Here is a 24180-nt window from a genome sequence, read left to right as displayed (position 1 = left end):
CACATATATTTTAAGAATTGTTGGTATATGTGATATATACTAGATTTTAAAAATAAAGTATTAAAGTGCCAACCGTGAAAAGCTGTCACCCCCCTCTGGCCATTAGCCAGCTTCCTTTCCCCTGGCTGGCCCTCGATGACTGACCTGTGGTTTCCATTTCTAGGGATAGTTTACATATATCCTACATATTCATTGAGTCAATAGTGACTCACAGTGGCCCCAGCGTAGCCTGGACAGAACTGCCCCATGAGTGTCTGAGGCTGTAACTGTTTCTGGGGGACGCCCCATCTTCCTCCCTTGGAGCAGCTGGTGGTTTTGAACTGCTGGCCTTGTGGATTACAGCCCAACTTGTAACCATGATGCTACCAGGGCTCCTGTATTATATATTTCTATATATTTAAATTATATTGTTTTATCCTCATAAACACAAATGGCAGCATACTGCAGGCATTTTGGACACTGTGCCTTTTATTATTCGATACTGATACATGATCTAAAAATTATACCTAATGATGACAATGTTCACTTTTCTGAGTTTGTAAATATTTTACTGCTCGAAATGTGAAATGATAGTCAAGCAAAGGAAAGGTGCTTGTTACACACACACACACACACACACACACACACGCAGTCATCACTTTTACAGACTCAGTGAAAGGCACCGGCCACTGGCCACTCCTGGCCCTTCCTGGTCCTGCAGGTTTCTTGCCTTCCACAGTGACCCCTTATCTCTTGCTCAGTTTGGGGGGAAACATTTGCGTTTTCCTGCTCTGGCAGGGTCCACCTTACACAGGTTGCCGCTTTCCTAGGGTTTAGGGTGCCCCTTGGGTGTGTTCGTTCCTCTGTAGATGCATGTGTGTGTACTGTGCTCAATTTTAAAATAAAACTGGCAACACATAGGCTTTTTTCATGTTTAAGAGTCACTTTGACAGTCCTCCTCCTGCCTCCCCAGCCTTCGTTAGACTGAGCACATGTGGGTTTCTCTGAAGCAGCGGATTTATTTTTGCGTTTTTAGGACTGCCAGGAGTGTGTCCTTTCTGAGTCTGCTGCCGCCAGCCCCCACGAAGAACACCAGCCCTCACTCACCTTGGTGGGACTGTGGCATCCCCTGGGGTGGGAAATCTAAAGTTGTGAAGCATCACTTGAGCTTCATTATTAAAGATCTGCTGAGATTCCCAAGCTGAGACGCCTGGGCCCCAGAGCCTGCAGATTGACAAGGGCGACAATGGCTTAGGGAACGAAAGTCCAACTGGCAGGGGGCCCGATGTCTTCCAACCATAGCACCAGGTGACAGGTCCCTCCAGACTGCTGCTGTAGCTCAATGCCTGCTCACAGTACCCACCAGGGAGGATGTGCCCGGACACTGCTTTGCATCCAGCACCTTCTCAGGCCGCAAACCACACCTCCAACCAGATTTCTTTCTGGACGGGGGCAAATTACACAGGATTTATCTGTCAGTCCTTACCACCTTCTGGTCTTCCTTTAGCCAGACTGTAAATCTGTGTTACAAAGAATTTTGGAAAGAAAAGCAATGCCATTTTACAGGTGACAGCATGATAAACTAGGCATAATTTAGTAATTTTTCTCTGAAAAAACATTTTCCTCTGGCAAATCAAGATCATAAAAATGGCAATACTAATAATACCAACATTAACTAAGGTCGTGTTGATACTAGGCTTCATCCAAAGTACTATATGTATTAAATCAAAAACCCAAACTCACTGCCACTAAGTCGATGCTGTCGCAGAGCACCCTAACAGATGGTTCTCGGGTCCCCAGATGATGACAGATCCGAGAGCTCCTATAGGTCAAGTCCCACCCTTGAGCAGCAGGTTAGAGGTGAGAGAGTGAAATGAACGATCATGTTTTGAGAGGGTGGCCAAGGCATCTTTTGGCCTCGGTGATAAGAGGCTACCTCACCTAGTCCGAGGGCACAGTCGTGTGAACTCGAGCTAATTGCTAGCAGAAAACGTGGCCTCCTTATTCTGGGGCAAGGAAGGATAGAGATCACTTTTTAAATTTCATCTAGTCACTGAGTGCCCTTGCGGGGCATTCTTCTGGGGGGTGGGGGGTTTCTCCCTGGGGGGGGGGCAGAGCTAAGTGTTCTAGGGTAAACCAGTGCTTCCCGATTCCAGAACAGACGGCTCGGCTCTCTTCACATCCCCATTCCAGGGCAGGGAACAGACGGCTCAATCGCTTTGGTAGCACTTGGCCCCTAGACCTACCAGGAAGACTGGTGTGAAAACTAGTAACCCATTCCTGCTGCTTTGTGGCAATGCCCCTCCCTCCCCGTGGCTGTTACCACACTAGCTGCGTCCATTGTGAAAGCAAGGTCAAGAAGGTCAAGCCTCTTCCCTGTCTTTGCAGTGCTTCTCTCCCTCAACAGCAGGGTACCTTGACTACCTTACCTGGCTGTGGTCCCCAGAACTAGCTAGCCACTTTGGATGAAGCAGGAGGAGAGGCAGCTCTAGCTCTCAGTTGTGAAACGTCCCTAGCATCGGCTCACACCTCTTACCAAGTCAGTCCAAACTTGGTAACCTGGCTCCGAGGACTGTCTCTTTGGGATCCCGCGTAGCATCATGTACTTCAGCTTGATCATAGGAGCGCCATCTGCCTTTCTCTCTACGTACAAGCCCCTGTCTTCAAGAACTGCATACTATGCTCAGGCCCTTTAAGCCTGAGGTTCTAGCCTGGGTCTTGCCATTACCCCACCGGAAGAGGAGGAAGCACTGCTCTTGAAGCTTGGCATGTGGCTGGAGCACCTGCACATGCGGTGAGACCTGTGCAATCTGGCTTTCCTGACCCGGGTTCCTGATTAGGACGTAAGCTACCCTCGTGTGAGGATCATTTTACCAGATTGTAGCTGGCTGTTATGTCCTCCTGGCTCCACGTTTTCACCTGAAGGCTGGAGATCTAGCTTCCGTTCAAGTGTTCCCCTGGCCCCTACTTTGCTAGGTCCGTGGGTGGAAGTCCCGAGCTGGACCTATGCAGGCTGCCCGATTTTTCTGCAGTTAACTAAGCCAGGCGCAGCTGGGCTTTGGCAAGGACATATGCATGTGCTCTTGTTCAATATTAACCTAAAGGTCAAAATGAAGCCAGGACTTACCAATTGACAAAATCATTTCACGTGTACATTTTGACACATGAAACCATTTAAAGACATTTTTAAAAGGGCACACCTCATTTAGCACCCAGTAGATTGTGTTGGTGAAGAACACTGAAAGTGCCACGGACCACCAGGTGGTCAGACAACCACGCGTTGGAAGGAGTTTGGCCAGAATGCTCCTTAGGAACAAGGATGGTGAGAGTCTGCCTGACATGCTTTGGGCATGGTATTGGAGAGCCCCGGTCCTGGAGAAGGGCCTCACCCTTGGTAAAGGTGGTGGCTGGCCAGTGAAAAAGGGGGATGCCAAAGCAACCGTGGTGGGGCTGATGGTACACAGGGTCACTCTGAGTGGGGGCTGACTGGAGGGCGCCTAACGACAGCACGGCCGAAGCTCAGGGTGCCCTACTTAGTTCCTGCCCCCCCCTACCCTGTATCTGCATCCATGTTTGGAATGTCGTTTTGGTCGTCTTAATAGCCCCAAATGATCTTTGTTCAAATTAGACAACCGAAGTCATTTCCCAAAGAGAAATCAGGTGGGAAGTGAAATTTAACTTTTATTTCTCACTCCAGTAAACACCTTTGGAAGAGTCGCTCTGTGCCTGCCCACAGGCTGGGTGTATCTACGTGTTCTCTCATGAATCCGAGGGAGTGATCCCATCTCCAGTCAAAGTCTATCAAACCAGTCACCCCTGACACCCGGCCCCTGGCGCGTGACTCAACAGGAAGGGGCCGGTTAGAGCGCAACAACTACTGCCGCCGTAGCAGCTCCTGCTCGACAGCAATAGCTTCTGGAAGAAACCATGAGCAGACACCCTTCTCTAATTCGGGTGAAGACGGAGCAGACACTTGACTGGCACAAGAGGCCAGGCCCAGCTTGGGACCAGCACTACCACGTTTTGTTTTTGAACCGGGGAAAGAGAATTGTAGTTAGGAGTAGCAGAGGAAAACCCATCGAACAGCCTACCCGTAATCCCCACATTTTCACAGCCGTACCACTTCCTGTGTGGCCACTGTTTTGGGAAATGTAAGGCTTTTCTTGAAACACACGGTTTATGAAGTTCCATCAGTTAATACCCCATCATAGTCTTTCTATAGGACTCACCCATTTATTAGCGTTGGTAGAGTTTAATAGTAGACAAACAATGAGGAAAAAAATCTCTACAAGTTTTTTCAGTTGGTGCTGCAGGTTGACATTAGAGCAGTGCATTCCTACTGCCATTTAAAAACACACACTGCTTGTATTTCCATTAGCGATGCACTACTCTTCATCTAGGGTGCTCATGTTAAGCACGGTGTTCCGTGCTAGTCCTTTATCTAGTAATAAAGGTCAGAATCATTGGTTTCAGACATCCAAAGTATCCAAAGATTCTTTTAAAAAATTATCATAAGCAAAGTCAAGGTTGGCAAAACCTAAAGGTAGTTTGTACAGAAATAAAATCTAGAGACAAAGCTGGCTTAACCTTCACCACAGCCTCAGTACCAAAGCCTTGTCCAAACAGAAATGACATAGACCTTAAACGTAATTGTGGACTGGATATATACCCATCTCTCTATCTTTGACTACTAGATAAAATATAAAACTGTGCTATGGAAGTCCCAGGTTGTCATTTGAGGTACAAATGGCATTTAACTAAGCTCCAGCAGGAAGGAAAGCAACATCTTGATGAATCTGAGAGAATGTCGAGAGACTCTCATAGAGTATCCGCGAGACTAATTTAGGAGAAACAATTATTGATGATCATATCCAGGCTTAGTTCTGTAGTATTTTTCTCATAACTATTTCTGTAGTGAAGTTCTAAACAATTGCAGGGAACTTCCACAACCTTTCCGTTGAACTACAATCCCATGGGCTCCCAGGGAAACTGTGGTACAGAAGAAATGTGACACCGGCTACTGTTCTCAACACAGCTTCTCTGAAGGAACGATTCTTCCTAAGTCGGAATGTGATAGGCTGCCAGGAGGGAATGACGTAATGGGAACAAGTGCGTCCCACTGCAACCACATGCCAGTCACTGGATGTTTGCTCTGGTTATCAACGCTGCACTGTACTGTTCCTTTATGTGCCACATAGAGTTCTGATGGGAACATGTTTGCTGTGGACCTCATGCCTACAAGGGGCCTTCAAGAGGTTTCTGGAGAAATTCCACTTTTCCACACACTCTTTGAAGGCCCCAGGTATCACTATCGACATGGCCGAAGCTGCTTTTACTGTTTCCAAAAACCTGGCACCTGTAAAGCTAGTGAAGGTAAAATCCAAGAGGACAGGATAATATTCTTAGTTTGGCTTCGTCAAAGTTGAGATAGCCTGCCAAAGGGTAAATGGTTACTGCAGAATTCTATGGAAATACAGCCACCTAGATCCAGAATGCTGACCTGTAATTAAGGAGAAGATACTGTATCAGCTAAATTGGAGGTTGGGAAACTACAGCCTGCTGCATGATTGCATAAATAAAGGTTTATTGGAGCGCAGTCCTGTCCATCTGTTTACAGGGAGTCTACGGCTGCCTTCGCACGACACATGGCAGTGTGGATGGATCACTTGCACCAGGGAACGGATAGCCCGTATGGTCTAAAATACCCACTATTCGACCTTTATAGAAAACACTGCTAACCCGAGCTGTAGAATCCCATCTATGCTTTTCACAGACCTCAAGTGTCCATTTTTAAACCACCTAAATTCATCCACCGAAGGATCATCCAGTGTGACAACCGTTTCACATTCTTGGAGATAATACAGAAGTTGGCGGCTAGAAACTTTCCTCAGTTTTGGAAACTGTTCCTAGCAGTGCATCATTACAATTAAAATCCAAGTCCAAAGATATTTTGAAAGAAATTCTTTCAATTAATTAAAACAATATTTAGACCTAGTATTGCCCCCTAATGGTCATCCCTTAGGAATGACACCCCTTTGAAAACAACTGAATTAATAAATCTTATTGTCCCACCTCTCCAAAACCCTGATCCTTACAGTTCATCTCCAACAAGTGCAGTACGCTTGTTGTCTTAGAAGAGTGACCTCCAGGGGGATGCACGGTAGTAAAGCTTTAAGTATATACGGCATTCATCTATTTCTACAATGAGCAGAGTTCCCTTTTCAATTTGTTTGGAACATCTTCCTTAGAAAGTCTCTTCCTTTTTTTCTGATTATTGAAAATCAAACAGAGACAAAAGGGTGCCAACCCAAGTCTTGGTTGCGCCTCAAGCAAAGGGAGACAGTGGGCACCTCTGCCTTGTAGGCATCCCGTGAAGGTTCCAGAACTGGTTCTTTAGCCTACAGAAAACTCTCACCCCAAGCCCTGCCCACCCTCAGACATTGGGCGGTTTCTTCATTATTGAAGTGATGTATTGGAAAAACAAGGTCCTCAAAATAAAATGAAAAAAAAAACACCCATTTTATCTGAAATCTACTCATACCAAAACATGAACTCACCATGGCTAGACTTTTACCCCCAAACAGAAAGCCTGTCTCTTCCCCCTTAAAATCCCACAAAACGTACAGTGGTGCCACAGAGAGGACCCAGATGGTACTGGGTAACTTACAAAGTCTGAGCCTTTAGCACCCCGTTTTTATCTTCTCCAAGCTTTGTCTAAAGAAGGTTGGGAAGTTGAGAAGGTCAAATGAGGTGCTCAGTATGATCTTTAGTCCATTGAAGGGATCAACAAATAATAAATATTATCAATTAGCTCCTTAGCTTAAAAAGAAAAGGCCAGAGGCTGAGGGAGGCACCCCAGGAGGGGACCCTGCTCTCCCAGGCGTCCTTCTGAGGCCCTGGCGCCAACATTTCCAGGAGGAGCGTCTGGGATGGGCATGTCACAGTGGGCGCTATGTGTATTGGTGAAGCAGGACCTGCCCGATGTCCTGAGACATCGACCTTGAGAACAGTCCGGTGAGGAGAAGGCTAAGGAAACGAAATGTCCTCTTACAGCAACACACATGGTGGTGCCTGCAAATTAAAAAAAAAGGAAGTTGCCGCGAGGACTGGAAAGAGCTGATTGTGGGTCTATTCTACCCTCTAGTGGCCACAGAGAAGACGGTTCTTTCAAAAAGCCTTCGCCGACACTGGGGTGTTTCCCAGGCTCCATTACAATGTGCTTGACGTCTCTGTCGAAGGAATCAATGTGAAGAGAAGCCAATTCTTTCAAAATTTTCCCCCATTCAGTCTTTTTTATTTTCTGCTGAGTGAAAATACTGGTGAACTGAGGAAAAAGCACAGGCCCCTTTCTCATGTCACACGGACGCTCCGGTGAAAACAGAGAACTATCCTTACTGCTTGACCGAAGGGAATGTTGAAACAAGCACCTTTTTGAAGGGCACTCTGCACCACGGGGTTATTTACAAGCCAACGTAATAATTAAATATGCCCAAGACTATGAATCTATTCTTCTCTGCCTAAACCCTTCATTTTGATCATGGATAATTACAGTAAAATTTTTGATTAATCAGAACCCTCAATTTAGATGATTTCACTTCTTATACTCTATTTTTAGGGAAAAGTAGAGTGAAAGAATCCACAAGAAAATTTTATTCTAGGGAAGGATTCGGTTCGAAATCTTCTAGGATAGTTTAGGGAACCATGAATCACCAGGTGAGAGATGTACGTGCCCAGACCTGAGCTGGAAGGAAATGCAAAATTACAACAAAAAGGGTCAAGGTAGTGGCACTGTGAACCATTTCTGAGTGTTTGGCATAGATTGTTACTTTATAACAAATAGAAACCAAAGTGTGTGTGTTCCGGGACATAAAGCATAAACTTGGGGTAAATTCCAATACATTTAGACAGCAAAACTGAGACAGAACCAGAATCCTAAGTCCTTGAAAGAGCTTTCGAATTCAGTGGTACTAGTCATCTATTCCTATATCAAGACACTGGTGAATATTTATCATAACAGGAGGTGAAACAAGAAAACACACATATAAATATTGATGTATTATGTGCAAGTTTGAAAATAAACTCACCCGGATACCCCTTTCTTCTGGGGCTTTCATCTTACCTGGAGGTTTCACCAAAGCATAAAACTTAACAGACCACAGAGCAATCAAGCTAAGAAACCACCACCAGGGAAATGAAAGTGCGAGATCCAATCCATCTATTTAAAATACTGTTTATTTGTGATTTAACATTAATTAGCATTACATCTAAGAGCAATATCAGATAACATTTATACATTTTTTTCCACAGGACACAGAGGTTCATTGGCTCATTCTTTATGCCAAAGCAAGTAAATAGAGGCATTAGCAAAAGGTGCAAATAGTTCACTGTTGCATTTAAAAAATATTTATGCACATTGCATTCATTTAGATATATATTTTTTAAAAGTTATGGAAGAAGCATAGTTCACAGGTTACAGTTTCTACATACGTTGTAATACAACATAACTGATGTAGAATATAAAAAAAGGAAAAAAGATTTCTCAAACACAGAGTTAAGCAACTGAAAGTTTCCTCTATGCGATTAAAACACTGATTCCAGTAGTTATTGAGAACTAGGATGGCGTTTCCAGGCTCTGTCTCAACTTGGCATCATCAGACGCACAGTCAAACAGAAACGACTCCAGCACACACTGCAACCAATGTCATGTTTGGCAGGCCAACTCGTCCTTTTGGATCACTGATTTGACACTGATTTGTGACATCACTTGGGAAGAGTGGAGGTGGGGCGGGAACTCTATTTCACCTAGGTTTAAATCTGTATTTACATTAGAAAGAAAGTTAACTGAAAAGATAGACAGATTTGTAAAAATCAAAAAGTGGTAGTTTGCTCAGTGGTGAAAATAGACCCCACTGATTTTTTCCCCTAGTGCTGCCCACTAAAGAAAAACACGTTGGAAGCATTTGACCTTTGAAAAACTCAAATATCAGTCAAGAAATACATCTATTTTGGCAAAGCAGCAGGCTTTTAGATATGTAGGATATGTTCCCAATAAATCATGCTTCAAACTGTATTGTGAATGAGTCCTTACCAAACTCGAACACCTTTTTTCCTGCCTCATCTTTTGTTCCCTAACTTGTCCCTTTCTCATTTCCCCCTTTCTTGTGGCTACCTTATGAGACCCCCTATTCATTAGCAATACTAAGAGAAAAATACATTATAGGATTCAAATATGAATCCAGTTATACTTTTGATATACTTGAATCTCCTTTTGATAACAAGTCCCTGGATTCTGAAATGATATGTAAGTCTACTCAGTGCCTCGGACATGCTCTACTACTTAGTGATTGGCTAATATGCGCATGACAGATTTATACGGAGTGGTATACACACATCCCAACATATCAAAATTTTTTTTGCCAGAGTTAAACTAAATAATCCATATTATGTGTACAAAATCCCCTTTTTTAAAAAAAATAAGGGGTTTCTAAACTAATAAAAAAGGAAGTTTTCAAAAATTATAGTTTACTAAAATGGCCTTTTTTTTGGTTTTCTCTTTTGGCAAACAAAGTTACTTTAGGTGAGAAATTTTATACAATGAGTAAAATTCCAAATGAATTTTTTCTTAATTTTTAAAAAAATAGTATGTGCCAGTGTATACGAATGCTATAGATTCTTGTCTTAGAAGCTCTTAAAGTATTGTGAAGACCCATTGAAACAATGGGGGGCCCATAGGAAACAGTCAACACTAGTAATAAAAAAGTTATCATCCGATTACCAAGTGAGGCAACTGTTGAGAAATAAACTCTCTTGCTTGCTCCCCAGTAATTTCTTCCAATCGCTGTTACGGAGAAGGCCTGTAATTCAGCCCCGTATCTGCTGGCGGTGAACCATAAGACCACCAAGTGAGGGTAGAGCTAATTAATTAAAACCAGTAATTTGTTAAAAATTAAATGACACTTTTGAATCTATAACATGAGAGATGAATTTGAAAGTGATTTCGTAATGTTTTTCTTTTAGTAAAACCGCTTTCCAGTTCTTAAAGAGTCCAGTTTGCTATATGCCCCCCCATTTGATCTACCACTACATATTAATGATCAACTTAAATGTGGTACTTAAATGTGCAATGTCACATTATAATAATAATTATCATTATTATAAAAATGACTTTACTTAGACTTCAACCTTCTCCTTTTTTTTGTTCTTTTTCAGAAAAGAGGGAGTGCGGAATTTCTTCTTTTTCTTGGATGGTGATTTTGAAGGTGAGCCTTCAGGTGACAGGACTTCTTCAATTTTCTCTGGAGACTTGATGGTAATCTCGACGTTGTCTATGGCCGTGCTTGTAGTCAACCTGCTCACTCGGTTGGCCAGCTCATTTTCTACATCATGCGGGTCATCCTGGCCATTCACCACCATGACAGGCACTTCCATGGAGATGGAGTTCTTGGAAAACAGCTCATGGTTTTCTAAAAAAGGGAGTTTTCTCCTGTTATTTGGCGTAGTTAGCACCGAGGCTTAATTTTACAAAGTTGACATGCTTTGTCAATGTACTAGGGCATTACTTTCATTCCAGTGGCGATAGACAGTATGTAACAGACCTTGGATTTATTAGCTTGAAACTAATTTTCATAAATGATATGTAAGTGGAAGCGGGCAAAGCTACTACATTAAATCAAAGAGCGGAAGCCACAGCACTTCAGCCTGGTTACCAGGCGGGCTCCTTGTGAAACTCCTATCTATCTGTAAGAGGAAGACAAACCTCAGTGCTCTTTGTTTGGGGGAGATTTTGCCAAGCAAAATGGAAACGGATTCCAGCCCCCGACTGGAAGCACCGTGATACATCGATTTCAAATGTGCACTTTCTGAAGGACTCTAGGCCGGCCCAAGCCCAGATTAAGGTAAGTCTATATAAATGTTGAACAAAAGTAGCACCCTAATTATGATGATATAAATAAAATTATTGGGAGGTCTAAGGAAATCGAGGACACACTTACTGTGGCCTTACATGCAAACAAATGACAAAGGAGCAGACTCACAGGACTAACCCAGTGACTACGATGGGAAATTACATCGAATACCTTCTAATTTTTCAGGGGCATTTTGCGGTGACTGAGTTTGGGAGTGAATTTGTGAAACAGATGAAGCGTCATCTGAGAGTAATTCCTGCTCATCAGCATCTGTTGGATAAGAGTTTAGTTAAAAGCCATGCAAAATAAAACATACAAGGAAACATAAGTGGTCAGGGAGGTTAGTGCATACATCAAGAGCCTGCATACACAGATGATGAACTCTTCAGCGATTAACTGAGCATGCTAACAGCTAGTTCAAACATCAATTATTATTTGTTATGAAAAGTTAATGTGTTAAAATTTCTGACTGGCAGCAGCAATTTTACAGACAGGGTTAATAAAGGAAGCACAGCCACTGAGAGCCCAGGCGCATAATCTTTATGCACGTAGCTTTTGCTGGAATGTGACAAAACCAAAATATACTGAGTCCTAAGGTACAAAGATTTAGAATTCTCTCTCCAATGTTGCTACATGGATGTGGCGGACGCTTCATGGCCACAGAGCTTTGGAGCACTGTCCAGTGAGATTTAGGTCGCAGCAGTGTTCGTGGGCTCATAGTGAATGTGGGTGAAACTCGTAAGGTACCCAATAAGGGTGATGGCTGTAAGGTGCAGTACTTGTTACCTGGCATCTTTAGGCTTTCAAGAAACAAGAGACGACAAAGGGACATTTTACAAGAAGGTAAACAGAGAAAGCTGCCAACCTTAGACCATAATAAACAAACAGAATACTTCCCCTTTCAGCCTTTAGTGTCATTATATTAACAAGTCCAGACGATCCCCTCTTAGGACAATGGCTGCAACACACTGGTAAAACCACGTTTGCTGCATGATCCCACTCAGAACTAACACGGGCAATTTTTATTGGCTTCCTTTGGCCTTGGGCAAAGAGCTTAAGAAAGACTTTCAGCGGTCTGTTATGCATGCAGTGAGCACAGGCTCTAGCTCTCTTTCTGGGTGAAAGGCTCTTTGGCCCTGTCTTGAACTCCCGCTGCCTAGAGGAACAGCCCATCTCACAAAAGCTGAGCAGCTGCTTCATAGGCGGCTCAGGAAATGGCCGAAGCTCATCCGCAGACTCTAGAGCTCTCACTCTAGAGAAAAAGAAAGCTAGCGTTCCATTAGCTGAGGTGTTTCCATGAACATTTAAAATAACATCCCAACCACTCTGAAAAGTTCTGAACTCAAATCTTGTTGAATGCCAACTGCTCAAGGAAGGTCACATCAAAATTCTAGCACTTTTTAAAAACATTTTGATTTTGAAGTTACAATATTGATACTCAAGACACCCAGGAATAAGAAGTTTTACTATGCATCAAAGTCACATGCTTGTGAATCTATGATTATTTCAAAATAAAAAGTGAAAATCATTGTCATCTATTATGAAAAGTTTAATCTATTAATGTACCGCTATCTATTTTGGCTAGCATGAAAAACTGAGAAAACAGCTAGCACAGATGACGTTCAGGGAAAAAGTTGCTTCTCTGCACGTTAACATAGATGGTCGATGGTGGGCAGCTCTGTGCATTTCAGCCCCAACACCTCAGTACAAGACTGAGGCCGAGAAAAAATGGGCGAAGTGTAAAGAACTGCCTACTTTCTTCAGTTACCCAAATCTAGGTGCGCCCACTGTGAGCAGGTGTGGTTATGCTGGGCTTAGATTATAAAGCAATTCACCTTCCAGGCCCTGGTGTTTACGTTCGATTGTCTTCTTGTATTCCTCCAGTTCTCCTTCCGTGAGATGACTGAAAGGGTTGGGAGGAGCTGGTGGCGCCAGATCGTCATCTTCACATAGCATGGTCTTGCCAAGAAAACAGTTTGTTACCAAGGGCTTCGAAATAACAGATACACATCCACCTGCCGGTCGACCCGCCTATCCGTATCTAGTTACACAAAGGGACCATTCTCTTTTACTTCCATTTTTCCCATGCACTTTTTTCAAACTGGGAAAAAGCCAGGACTTTCTACTCCTGTAAACAGTTAACAGTCTCAGAAACTCACAGGGGTAGTTCGACCCTGCCCTATGGAGTTTGAATACCCTCAGAAAAGCTCTTGGTGGATCTTTATCATACCCAGGCAAACCGGACCCACTGCTGTCCTGCTGACTCTGGCTCACAGTGACTTCTTAGGACCCAGTAGAACCGCCTGACAGAGACTGTCTCACCTTTTTCACATGGAGCAGCTGCTGTGCCACCAGGGGTCCTTTGGTGTGTATGTATATAACATTGTATGTATGTATATAACACATGCAAACACGCACACATATAGTTATTCATATGATGTTTGGGATACCTCACTTTGCAACTATCACTAAGAAATGATCAAGTAATGTATTTAAAAATACTCTTATTAGATACAAGTAAATGCTAGTAACAATGAAGTGTACAAAAGGACCCTGGAAAGAGCCTGTACTGTGCATTGGGGAACTGACTTTTTAAGTCTTGTGAACTATTTCATTTTTTTAACCTGTGCTTATATTACTTTAAAAGCCACTGCCATTGAGTCAATTCCGACTCCCAGAGTAGAACTGTCCTATAGGGTTCCCAAGGCTATACATTCTTTCCAGGAGCAGACCAGCTTTATCCTTTCTCTCATGCAGTGACAGGTGAGTTTGAACCACGGACCTTGCAATTAGCAGCCTAATGGATACCAGGGCTACTTGAGTAAAAAATAAGCATTTGTATTACAAAGAAAAGGCATCGCTATGGCAGATTAAAAATGAGTATCATCTTGCTTCACAGACTTACAGAAGGAGGTTTATCCACAACAATGCCAGCAAGCAACTGAGACTGCGGACCTGCTGTTTTCAAGTCATAGCGGTTTTGTTCCCGAATCTGAATTAAAAACCAAACAAAAGTCATAACATGACCTTTGGAGGCAGCTAAGCACATGACCTTTATTTTCTCTTTTCCTAAAAACTGATTTTGAAATCGCCCCCTCCATAAGTTAAGAGCCTCTTCAATTCCCTCCTCCCTCTGTAACAGCTCACATGAATCTCCTCCAGTCGTGTAGGCAAATGACTGCCTGTTCTCTTAGAGGTGGCTTCAAAAAAAAGTTCTTGGAAAGAGCCATTATCTTTTCATTCTATTTTGCCAGGAACTTCTTGAAGCCCTCATACAGGTGGAGAACTACACGTACGCATCAAACAGTAAAGCTGTTCACAAAGCTCTCCTTCTTTCCTGCCTTGCCCAACCCTGCACAGCACAGCGTAAGCTGTATCCAAACACGCTACAGTGACTTTAAATGTAAAATCCTTCTGTAGTCACACCCCAATCTGATATGAACAAAGTTCCACAGCTAATGATTTAAAAATAAAACAACATAACACTGGATGCCCTGGCCGTCGAAGACCAAGCCTCACCTTATTTCTCTTTTCCAGTACCTCACTCGGGTTTGTGTGTAAAGGAACAAACTGATTTGGATCTTCGATTTTGATAGGCGTTCCACTGCTCACTTTAGAAGAGTCTTCTGCTTTCATCCACTACAGAATTAATGACACCAGCAACAAAAACTAAATCAAGCTTCATGTTAAGAAACCACAGTAACTGCTCCATAAAAGTTTATCTACTCGGAAAGAGCTAGGAGGCAAAGGGCATTTAGAGAGGTCTACATAAAGGCATGTACATATGCAAATATGTTGATATATGAGCATGTGGAAATAGATCTATGTGCCTATATTTATAGGTTTAGTATTAAGGTAGCAGAAAGACATTGGGCCTCCACTCAAGTAATCCCCCAATCCAAGAATACTTTCTTTTATTAAATTGGCATTCTGATGCTCACCTTCCTGACACAATCACTGAAGAAGCAAATGTGGTGAAGAAAGCTGATGGTGCCCGGCTATCAAAATATATAGTGTCCGGGGTCTTAAAGGCTTGAAGGTAAACAAGCATCCATCTACCTCAGAAGCAACAAAGCCCACAAGGAAGAAGCACACCACCTTGTGTGATCACGAGGTGTCGAAGGGATCAGTTATCAGGCATCAAGGAACAAAACAATCTTATCATTGAGTGCTCGCCTCCCTGATACGACCGCTGAAGACAAATGGGTGCATAAACAAATGTGGCAAAGAAAGCTGATGGTGCCCGGCTATCAAACGATACAGTGTCTGGGGTTTTAAAGGATTGAAGGTAAACAAGCAGCCATCTAGCTCAGAAGCAACAAAGCCCACATGGAAGAAGCACACCAGCCTGTGTGATCATAAGGTGTTGAAGGGATCAGATATCAGGCACCATCAGAACAAAAAATCATATCATACAGAATGAGTGGGGGAGTGCAGAGTGGAGACCCAAAGCCCATCTGTAGGCAGTTGGACACCCCCTTACAGAAGGTCTTGGGGAGGAGACGAGCCAGTCAGGGTGTGATGTAGCGATGATGAAACATACAACTTTTCTCTAGTTCCTAAATGCTCCCTTCCCCCTCACTATCATGATCCCCATTCTACCTTATAAATCTGGCTAGACCAGAGGATGTACACTGGTATAGATAGGAACTGGAAACACAGGGAATCCAGGGTGGATGATTCTTTCAGGACCAGTGGTGTGAGTGGCAATACTGGGAGGGTGGGCTGAAGAGGGAGAGCCAATTATAAGGATCTACATGTGACCCGCTCCCTGGGGGAAGGACAACAGAAGAGTGGGTGAAGGGAGACGTCAGGACAGGGCAAGATATGACAAAATAAATATTTATAAATTATCAAGGGTTCATGAGGGAGGGGGGAGTGGGAAGGGAGGGCGAAAAGTGAGCTGATACCAGGGGCTTAGGTAGAGAGCAAATGTTTTGAGAATGATGAGGGCAATGAATGTACAAATGTGCTTGACACAATCAATGTATGTATGGATAATTGATATATGATAAGAGTTGTATGAGGCCCTAATAAAATGATTTTTAAAAAAAGGGATGTTTTTTGGGAAAGAAGAAATTGTACAGACCAGAAAAGAAACATTAAAAGAAAGAAAAGAAACATTTTGAGGCTTATGCATTTATTCCCATATCTGTTATTATTGATTTAGATGACAGGATAATTTTTTAGTATCTGAAAGATATTTGGTGAAAAGCACTCCAAAACCAAATTAAAGCAAACCTGAAGTAAAATGCTGAAAAAGATGAGATAATCCATTTCTCCACCAACATGATTTTGCTTGAGGGAAGTAGCCATGTGTAGCAATTCATGCAGATAAGGCATTATTGGGTTTGGTAACTTTCATAGTTCCAATTGGTCTCATTGTGAGGAGTTTTGCTTTCTTTACAAAGTGTAATCCCACTGAAGGCTGTCACCTTTTATGTTAATTGCTAAATGCTTCAAGTCCTCTTCACTTTCAGTAAGCAAGTTGTGTTACCCGCTTATCACAGGTTGTTAAGGAGTCTTCCTACCACCCTGATGCAGTGCTCATCTGCATACAGTCCAGCTTCCCAGATTAGAAGCAATATCACGACAAATGGGGAAAATACTGAAGTTGTCAAGGATTTTATTTTACTTGGATCCACAGTCAACCACCCTGGAAAGCAAGCACTAAGAAATGAAATGACCTATTGCACCAGGTGAATAAGCTGCAAAAGGCCTCTTCAGAGTGTTAAAAAGAAAGATCAGGTGTGCCTGACCCAGTCTTGGTATTTTCCATCTGCATAAACATGCAAAGTCTGGACAATGAAAAAGGAAGACCTAAGGAGAATTGTGCAATTTGAATTATGGTGTTCGTGAAGGATAAAGAATATACCATGCCAATATACAAACCTGTTTCGAAGTTGATTTGAAATACTCCTTAGAAATGAGGATAGCAAAAAAAAAAAAAAGAAAAAGAAACGAGGATGGCAGGACTTCAGCTCATGTACTTTGGCAGTGCTGTCAGGAGGGCTCAGGCCCTGGAGAATGACAGCACGCAAGTAGAACCCCAAACACTCTCAGCATCCAAGTCAACACCGTGGCTGCACAGGACAGAACAGACCTGCCAGTGGGTTTCCAAGGCTGTGAACCTGTATGGCAGCATACCACTGTCTATGGTTCCTGTGTAGTGGCTGGCGGGTGGGCGCAAACTGCTGACTTTGTGGTCAGCAGACCGACTTGTAATTTATGATGCCACCAGTGTTCCTTCTTGGTAGAGAGTAAGTGAAGAAGAGGGAGATCCTCAACATGGTGACGTGTACACAATGGCTGCAACAATGGGCTCAAACAATGATTGTGGAGATGGTGCAGAATCACACAGCGGTTCACTTAATTGCACAAAGGAGCACTATGGCTGCTAACAACAGTCAGAACTATATGGTTCTCGTAAGGGGCACAAAATAAACTACACAGCAGGGTTAAGTGCTTGGCTTTAAATGCCATCAGGAGATAAATGTGGCAGTTTGCTTCTTCAAAGATTTACAGCCTTAGAAACCCATGGAGCGTTGCACTTTGTCTTACCAGATCACTGTGAGTTAGAATCCACTCATAGCATGAAGATGTAATGGGTAAGAACTGGGATCCAGAGTCAGACTCCTACATTCAAATCCAAGACTTTCACAATGAGAAATGGGAAGTGAACTGGTAAGTGTGTCTTGGTTTTCTCATATAAGGGGGTGGGGAGGGAATAATTCATGTATAGCCCAGTACGAACTTAGGATAGTTTACATATTTTTGACAGGGAACACTCAACTCATTGGTAACTAAACAAAATATTCAGTAAAACAAAGCAACATAAAATAGTGACCTACTGTGATTTTGGTCCTGGGACTGGTTTCCCCATTCCGAGACTCCTCAGGCACATTCACTTTCATGTAAGTATTTGGTGAGTTCAGCCATCGTGTCTTTTCACGCTGTTGTCGCTGGGCCATGTACTTGAGAGGAGAGAGTGGCACTGTGTCGTCCTCAAAGGAAAAGGCAGTGACAGTTGCTGGGATTTCCACATCACTCTTGTGCCTCGGCTTTTCTCGAACGAGAGGATGCCTGTAGGCGTAGCCTGTTCTATAGCCCTAAGAGAGGGGGGAAAAACACAATTGCATCCAACCTGTACCAAGGCAGTGCTTGAATATGAATTCAACACATGATTCAAAAACTTCCTTGTTTAAAAAACAAAAACAAACAAGTACAGGGAAAACCCCTTTCAATATCCACACAACCTCCACGTAACACCAGTGTGGAAATGAAGCAAACGTCAAGCCCTGGTGAAAACGAGTCCCAGCTGACAGCTAGCGATCGGCATAATTTGCAGGCTGCTGCCCAGAACTTTTTTCCTATTGATAAACTGGCTTCCTGGGACCCAAAGCTCAGTGATCCTCTAGTCTTTGTTTTGGGGTCTAAAGGTATCGGCTTCACGAACCGTGATGGAAACGAGGGAAAAGCCCAAGAGGGCACGTGCACATTCCACTTTTGATTCACAAGAACTTGGCAAGAGAGTCCTGGAGCACCTTCCTGGGTCAAATTCTGCTCTGGGAATAACGGGGAGCATGCGCCCACACCAAAACCAAAGTGCAGGTTTATGTTTGGCTTTTCACCTACCAAATTGTCCAAAGTCCTCATCAGCCCTTCAAACTCGATTTCGCCGACTTTCCACTTTTGATGGGAACTCATATTCACGCCTCCGCCTCCAGATGCTGCTATGGTGTGAGTGAAAGCTTTATACTTCTGCAGATCCAGTATGAGTAGATTGTCTACTCCCCCTGCCCCCGCTAATGCTCGGACCTGTAACAAATGACAAAGCATACAGAAGCGCAGGACTGTCAGGGACGCATACTTTCGACTCGGCAAATATCTGTAACACTTATTCAGCAGCTCAGAGAAAGAAAAGGCTACACTTTCAAGAAAAGAGGTATCTTTCCCATCCAGTGGAGAAAGTATCTTCAAGGCCTCTGATCCTCCTCAGTGGAAACAGATTTCCATTCATTCTTTAAAAAAGTATGTTAAATAAATGAACTCTCTTGTCTATGGAGAGCATGAAATTGCTGGAAATGGCTTCGGTTCAGGAAACGTCTGACAATGTGCTATAGTTTTTACAAAAGTGGCGATCTCTGCTCCTTGATGGGCTGCCTGCCTTTGTTGGGTCTCTTTCTGCAGTTTATTAGCATCACCACTAGAAAGATGTGCAACTGTGTGGGGGATAAGCAAATAAGTATTGCCACAAAAATCATAGAAGCCTGTTTTAAACAAAAACTTCAAAATGTGAAGCAACATTTCTCTACATAGCTCCCCTCTAAGTGTATACATTTCTGTAGGTTGTGTTTCCATCCCATGAACCCTGGACTCTTCGTTTTTTACCATGTAAAAATGGCAGTGCTGGCATCCCCCGGGGGCTTAAGGTGTGTTCCTTTGAAATGTTCTTTGAGTTTGGGGAGCAGGGGAAGTCTGAAAGAAGTCTGAACAGGGGCAGGGTTGGAGACGGGATGGGGTATGGTTTCCCAATGAACTTCTCACAGGACAAGGGCCTTTGCTACCTTAACGAACGAGCAGGTGACAAGAAACTTCTTGGAGCAACTTTCCTGGCCTTTTGCTCACCAAGACAGTTTTCAATTTCCTTAAAATTTCTTCATAATAAGCCCCTGTATGATTGTCCTGTGCCTTTGAGAAAACCTCTCAAGATTACCCAGTTGGAGTCCCCCTAATCTTCTGAGCTGACCTCTTTGCCTTTTAATTGGCCCACCAGGTCCCATTGGAAGTCATTGTTTTGATCAGATCTTGCTCTCTGGTTCATAACAGTAAATCCAAGTCTCCTCCCTGGTTTAGATTCTTCCCATGAGCTTCAATCTTGTTTAAACACCCAGTGGAAAGACATCTTCGAATCAGCTAATCTTCATGCAACACCTTTTTAAAATTTTAATTCAAGAGATACTTTTGTTGGATTTTATTTTAGTAGAGCAGAAGTTGTCTTAAGAAACAAAGAGTGATCCTCAAGAAACGAAAAAAAACGTATGCCATGTATAGGTGTTTACAACCCAGGGGTGGGGGTGGGGGGAACAACAAAACAACCCACTAAACAAACAAAACCCAAAAGCAATTAAAAAGAAAAAAGAAGTAATTTTTCCCCACCTGAATCTCACAGGCTATCTGCACAATGAAAATATAATGAAAAGCCTCCTCCACGCTTTCTCCCAGTGCTACCACACCATGATTTCGGAGTACAAGCACCTAAAATAGAATGCCAAAGTGATCACTTTAAATAACTGTCATAGTTCACACTGTTTTCTTATCAACAGCAGCAGCCACAAATATAACTCTTGAGATGGAAGTTACTACATACCTTACAACTTGGTCCCAGCACTTTCTGCAGTTGAATTCTCTCCTCCTGATCATCAAGAGACCCTTGGTAGTCATAATAGGCGACATCTCCCAGGATCAAGGACTCTTGAGAAATCGGAAGGATCCCACACTTCATGGATGATACCTATTTGAGAGGGCCCAGGTCCAGAGGACACATTTAGTCATTACGTACACTTGCATAACTCAATGTCATCAAGTCAATTCTGACTCGTAGACCCTGTATGTAAGACAGAGTAGAACTGCCCGTGTGGTTTCTGAGACTGTAGCTCCCGACAGGAGCTTTTCCCCATGGAGCAGATGGTGGCTTCAAACTGCTGACCTTGTGGTTGACAGCCAAATGCATAACCTACTAGGCTACTGGGGCTTCTCTCATACTAATTTTTCAGTCATCCCAAGAAGCACCGGCCTATTCACTGTGTTCATCACTTCAGCACCTCCTCCTACTCTGGTTTCGGGGAGGGGGGGAACGAAAGGACTTATAGGACCCAATCCAATTTAAATGCTGTGTCAAGTATTATGAGAGAAGGACTCAGTGGTCCAGTTATTAAATTCTTTAGTTGAAAAAACCCAAGTGCCACTGGTTGTTCCCCAGAATGGTGGGAGGCTCTTTTGCTTTCTGAATCTGTGGAGGATTTACAATTCAAAGGTGAGCTTGAATGGCAGGGCCTGGTAGAATGCAGACAGCAAAAGATCGTGTCAGGAAAGCCCTAGAAAGTAATGCATTCCCAGAGTCTTCATTGGTGTGGGTCCTCCGGACTTACAGCTGCTGTTTCCAGGGTATGGATATGTATCACGCACTTCACATCAGGCCGTGTAGAATAGATGGCAGCATGAGGACTGAATCCTGTATGGTCAATTTTCAAATTAGTACTTCCCTGGTCAACCACTTCTCCTATTATATTGACTTTAACCTGGAGAAATCAGAAAGACATATTTAATTTGTACACATGTATCAAAGTTTGCCTGTACTCCTCAGATGAAACCTGGGACTGTTTTTGGTAAAAGACTGCAACCAGACTTCGAGAGCCTCTGTTGTAACTACTTACCCTTGCCACTGTGGCCCAAGAGCAGTCATAAGCAATATGTAAATGAAAGGGTGGTGGTATTCTGGTAAAACTGTATTTACCAATCCAGAGAATCGGCAACCAAATTTAGTATTAGGAAGAGGCACCAGACACAAGAAATGACGTTAAGCTTAGCTCTTCACTGACAGTCTAAGACAAGTCTAGTGATCACAGAACTGGCTAGAAAGTTTCCCTTTGGTAATATCTTAGTACCCTGGACCAACCAACGTAGCTCCTGCTGTCCTTAGGATGGGCACACTGCCTAGGAGCAGGAGCAAGGAAAAGATAAAATGCTAGGCCAGATCCTATACTCACACCAAACACATACATGCCTATCATCACCGCCCCTCTCCTACCCAGTTGCCATCAAGTTGATTTTGACTCATGGCCACCCCATGTGATTCAGAGTAGACCCAGGTGCCCTAGGAAATGTCAATGGCTGAAACACTTTGGGAGTAGATTGTCAGGTCTTTTCATCTGAGACACCTCTGCGTGGGTTTGAACCACCAGCCTTTTGATCAGTAGCAAAGCACCACCAGGGCTCCTATGAACCACACACAGACTATATTCTTTAAAAAACTGAGTGTATGCAGAGAAAAACATTTCAGGGCAGTCCCTTCAGAATAGAGATCAGATAAGTGGTAACACCAACCCAATTACCATTTTTCTTGAACCTTAAAATTGTTCTTCAAAATAAACCTAACTTTCCAAACCCTTTCCTGTTTACTTGGCGCTTTTTCAAATCCATTATCTTTTCCCTTTCTGTCCTATGCTAAAAGCTAAAAGCAAACACACTAGCAAGTTCAAACATGGCAACAACAGCAGTGAAAGTCATACCAAGTTGGAGGCGGTGGCTTCAGAAAAAGACAGACCTCTGGGGATTATTATAATATGATCTTGCTCTTTACTTATTCTTACCTGGAAGGGAAAAACAAAAGGAAATTATTTTACAGAGTAAACACAACTAGAAATACATTTATAATAAACAATTCTAAGATATTTGGAAAGAAATGAAAGTAAACAAAAATTAAAGAAAGCATACAACACAAAATTTTTGAGGTTTTTTTTTTTGCCCTTGATGCTCATGTATCCTGACAATGGTTTCTCTCATTCACTGGCTTCAACCGATGTATTATTTTGGATTTCTAGCACAACTTAAGGTCAGCTACACTCATGAGGAACATTCATGCTAATTCTATTGAGCCCAACAAAAAAATGATTGTAACTTTGATTTACTAATATGGAAATGAAGGGGAAATGGGAAAAGGGTAGAGAATTGTCTCTTCTGAGGATCAGAATGAAGGTGAAAACAGGAGGAGGGACAACTAGGAAGATGGGCTGGTGGCAGCCTGTCCCATGTAGTCATGCCATTTCCCCACATGATATTCTAATATTTTTACCTCAGATACTGTGCTGCTTCCAAATGTGGAAAAATGAAAATAAATGGGAAAACTGTATTGAAAAAAAAAAAAAAACCAAGGAGGAACCATTTCTAGACCCCTTCTATTTTTCTTGCCTCCATTTTTTTAAATGCTATTGAAGCTCAGACATAAATTAATAGGGAAAAGAAAAAATTGCCACTAGAATCTGAACAGGTCCTATAATGGGCCTGAATGGCAGGAACACGATGGCAAATAGAGAAGAAAGTTGGGATAATTGGCACCTCTCTCTTGGAGAGAAGGCTTAATTAGTCCATGAGTCAGCATTCTAAGTCCAGAGAAGGAAGTCTGAAAACAGCATTTCCTGCAACAAGGGAAGAAAAGTACCGTTGTCTTCTACTTGGAATTTTAAAAGAAGAAAGTGAAGGCGCAGGAACTCACTGAGATGTATGTGTTTGCCAAGTGAGCCCATCCAAACAAGTCTGCCAGCCTGTAGAGACTGGCAAGCTTACAACGGCTCAGCTTTTCCCCCTTCACATATGAGGACGCATCTGCGCCAGGAAGATCATTGATAGGTGCAACCATGCCAAGACCTGAAAGAGGAAAATTGTGGACAAAGAGTCAAGTTGAGTCAACTCCTTACCTGGAAATTAGTCCACACATCCTACCAGAAGCATCCTGAGTTGAGGAGTGTCTTATAATAATCTGAAATTTACCAGGTCACAAAATATTTAATTGGCATATCCCCGTGAGAGTAAAAAATGATTATCAGCTATCTTTTTTACCTTGGTAAAGGTGGTTATCCATCAAGTACTTGTTAAGGAGTGACATACTTTGGGGGAAGGGGGCGGGGAAACAGGGTTACATGATCCCAAAGGTGAAAGAATATTATTAAGTACTATGATAAACTGCTAATTTTATGATGAAGAGATCTCTGGAATAAACCACAATTTTTTCTAATACATTTTTGATATTTAGTCCACTGCTAAAAAGCATTTAGAAAAGAATGAATCCTAATAATATTCTGGCTTCTGCCCTCATTGGGCAACAAAAAACGAGTCTTGAAAGTCTCCAGTGATGCCGCCGCCCCGCTTAGCCATCCTTCTCTGGGGCCCCTTTGAAGCCGGCTCCGTCAGTCCTGCCCCTGTCCGAGGATTCCTCTCCAGGGTCATGTGATATTATCTTAGATAGTTTGGTCCCTTTCCACTTGCTGCTTCTGCATGGACACATTCTCTTTGCTCCCCTTCTCCAAAGTGTGCTTCCTCCCCAAAGCTCAGTCATCCACTCTGCTCTTTTCTCCGCTTACGCCATTAAAACCAAATGCTCCCATCAAGGCTGCAGCTGTGATTTCTGTGACATGAGCTTCTTCCTTCACCAGGCCCTCCTTCCCATTCTGCAGCTTGTTTGTTCTCATGGCTAATAGCACAGTAACATAAAAATGAAGAGTCTAAAAATGGTTTTACT

General features: G+C 42.9%; 1 protein-coding gene across 4 annotated transcripts in view; it reads right to left on the bottom strand.

Annotated features, from left to right (window-relative positions):
* Window positions 1–8201: 8201 nt before the first annotated feature.
* Window positions 8202–24180, bottom strand: part of ADD3 (adducin 3) — a 133360-nt gene continuing 117381 nt past the window's right edge. For all 4 annotated transcript variants that reach the window (XM_075534914.1, XM_075534916.1, XM_075534913.1 and 1 more), the window contains exons 4-14: window positions 23158–23309; window positions 22175–22255; window positions 21035–21184; window positions 20254–20397; window positions 20043–20141; window positions 18519–18701; window positions 17735–17992; window positions 14403–14522; window positions 13789–13875; window positions 12719–12842; window positions 8202–10442 (exon numbers count right to left, since the gene is read on the bottom strand). In XM_075534914.1, coding sequence (XP_075391029.1) covers window positions 10150–10442; window positions 12719–12842; window positions 13789–13875; window positions 14403–14522; window positions 17735–17992; window positions 18519–18701; window positions 20043–20141; window positions 20254–20397; window positions 21035–21184; window positions 22175–22255; window positions 23158–23309 — 1691 coding nt within the window. In that variant the 3' untranslated portion in view covers window positions 8202–10149. The remainder of the gene's footprint in view (window positions 10443–12718; window positions 12843–13788; window positions 13876–14402; window positions 14523–17734; window positions 17993–18518; window positions 18702–20042; window positions 20142–20253; window positions 20398–21034; window positions 21185–22174; window positions 22256–23157; window positions 23310–24180) is intronic.

Source organism: Tenrec ecaudatus, chromosome 16 (assembly GCF_050624435.1).
Source record: "Tenrec ecaudatus isolate mTenEca1 chromosome 16, mTenEca1.hap1, whole genome shotgun sequence".
In the NCBI taxonomy this organism is placed as follows: Eukaryota; Metazoa; Chordata; class Mammalia; order Afrosoricida; family Tenrecidae; genus Tenrec; species Tenrec ecaudatus.
Note: the sequence above shows the minus strand (reverse complement) of the source record. Positions and strands in the feature narration are given on the sequence as shown.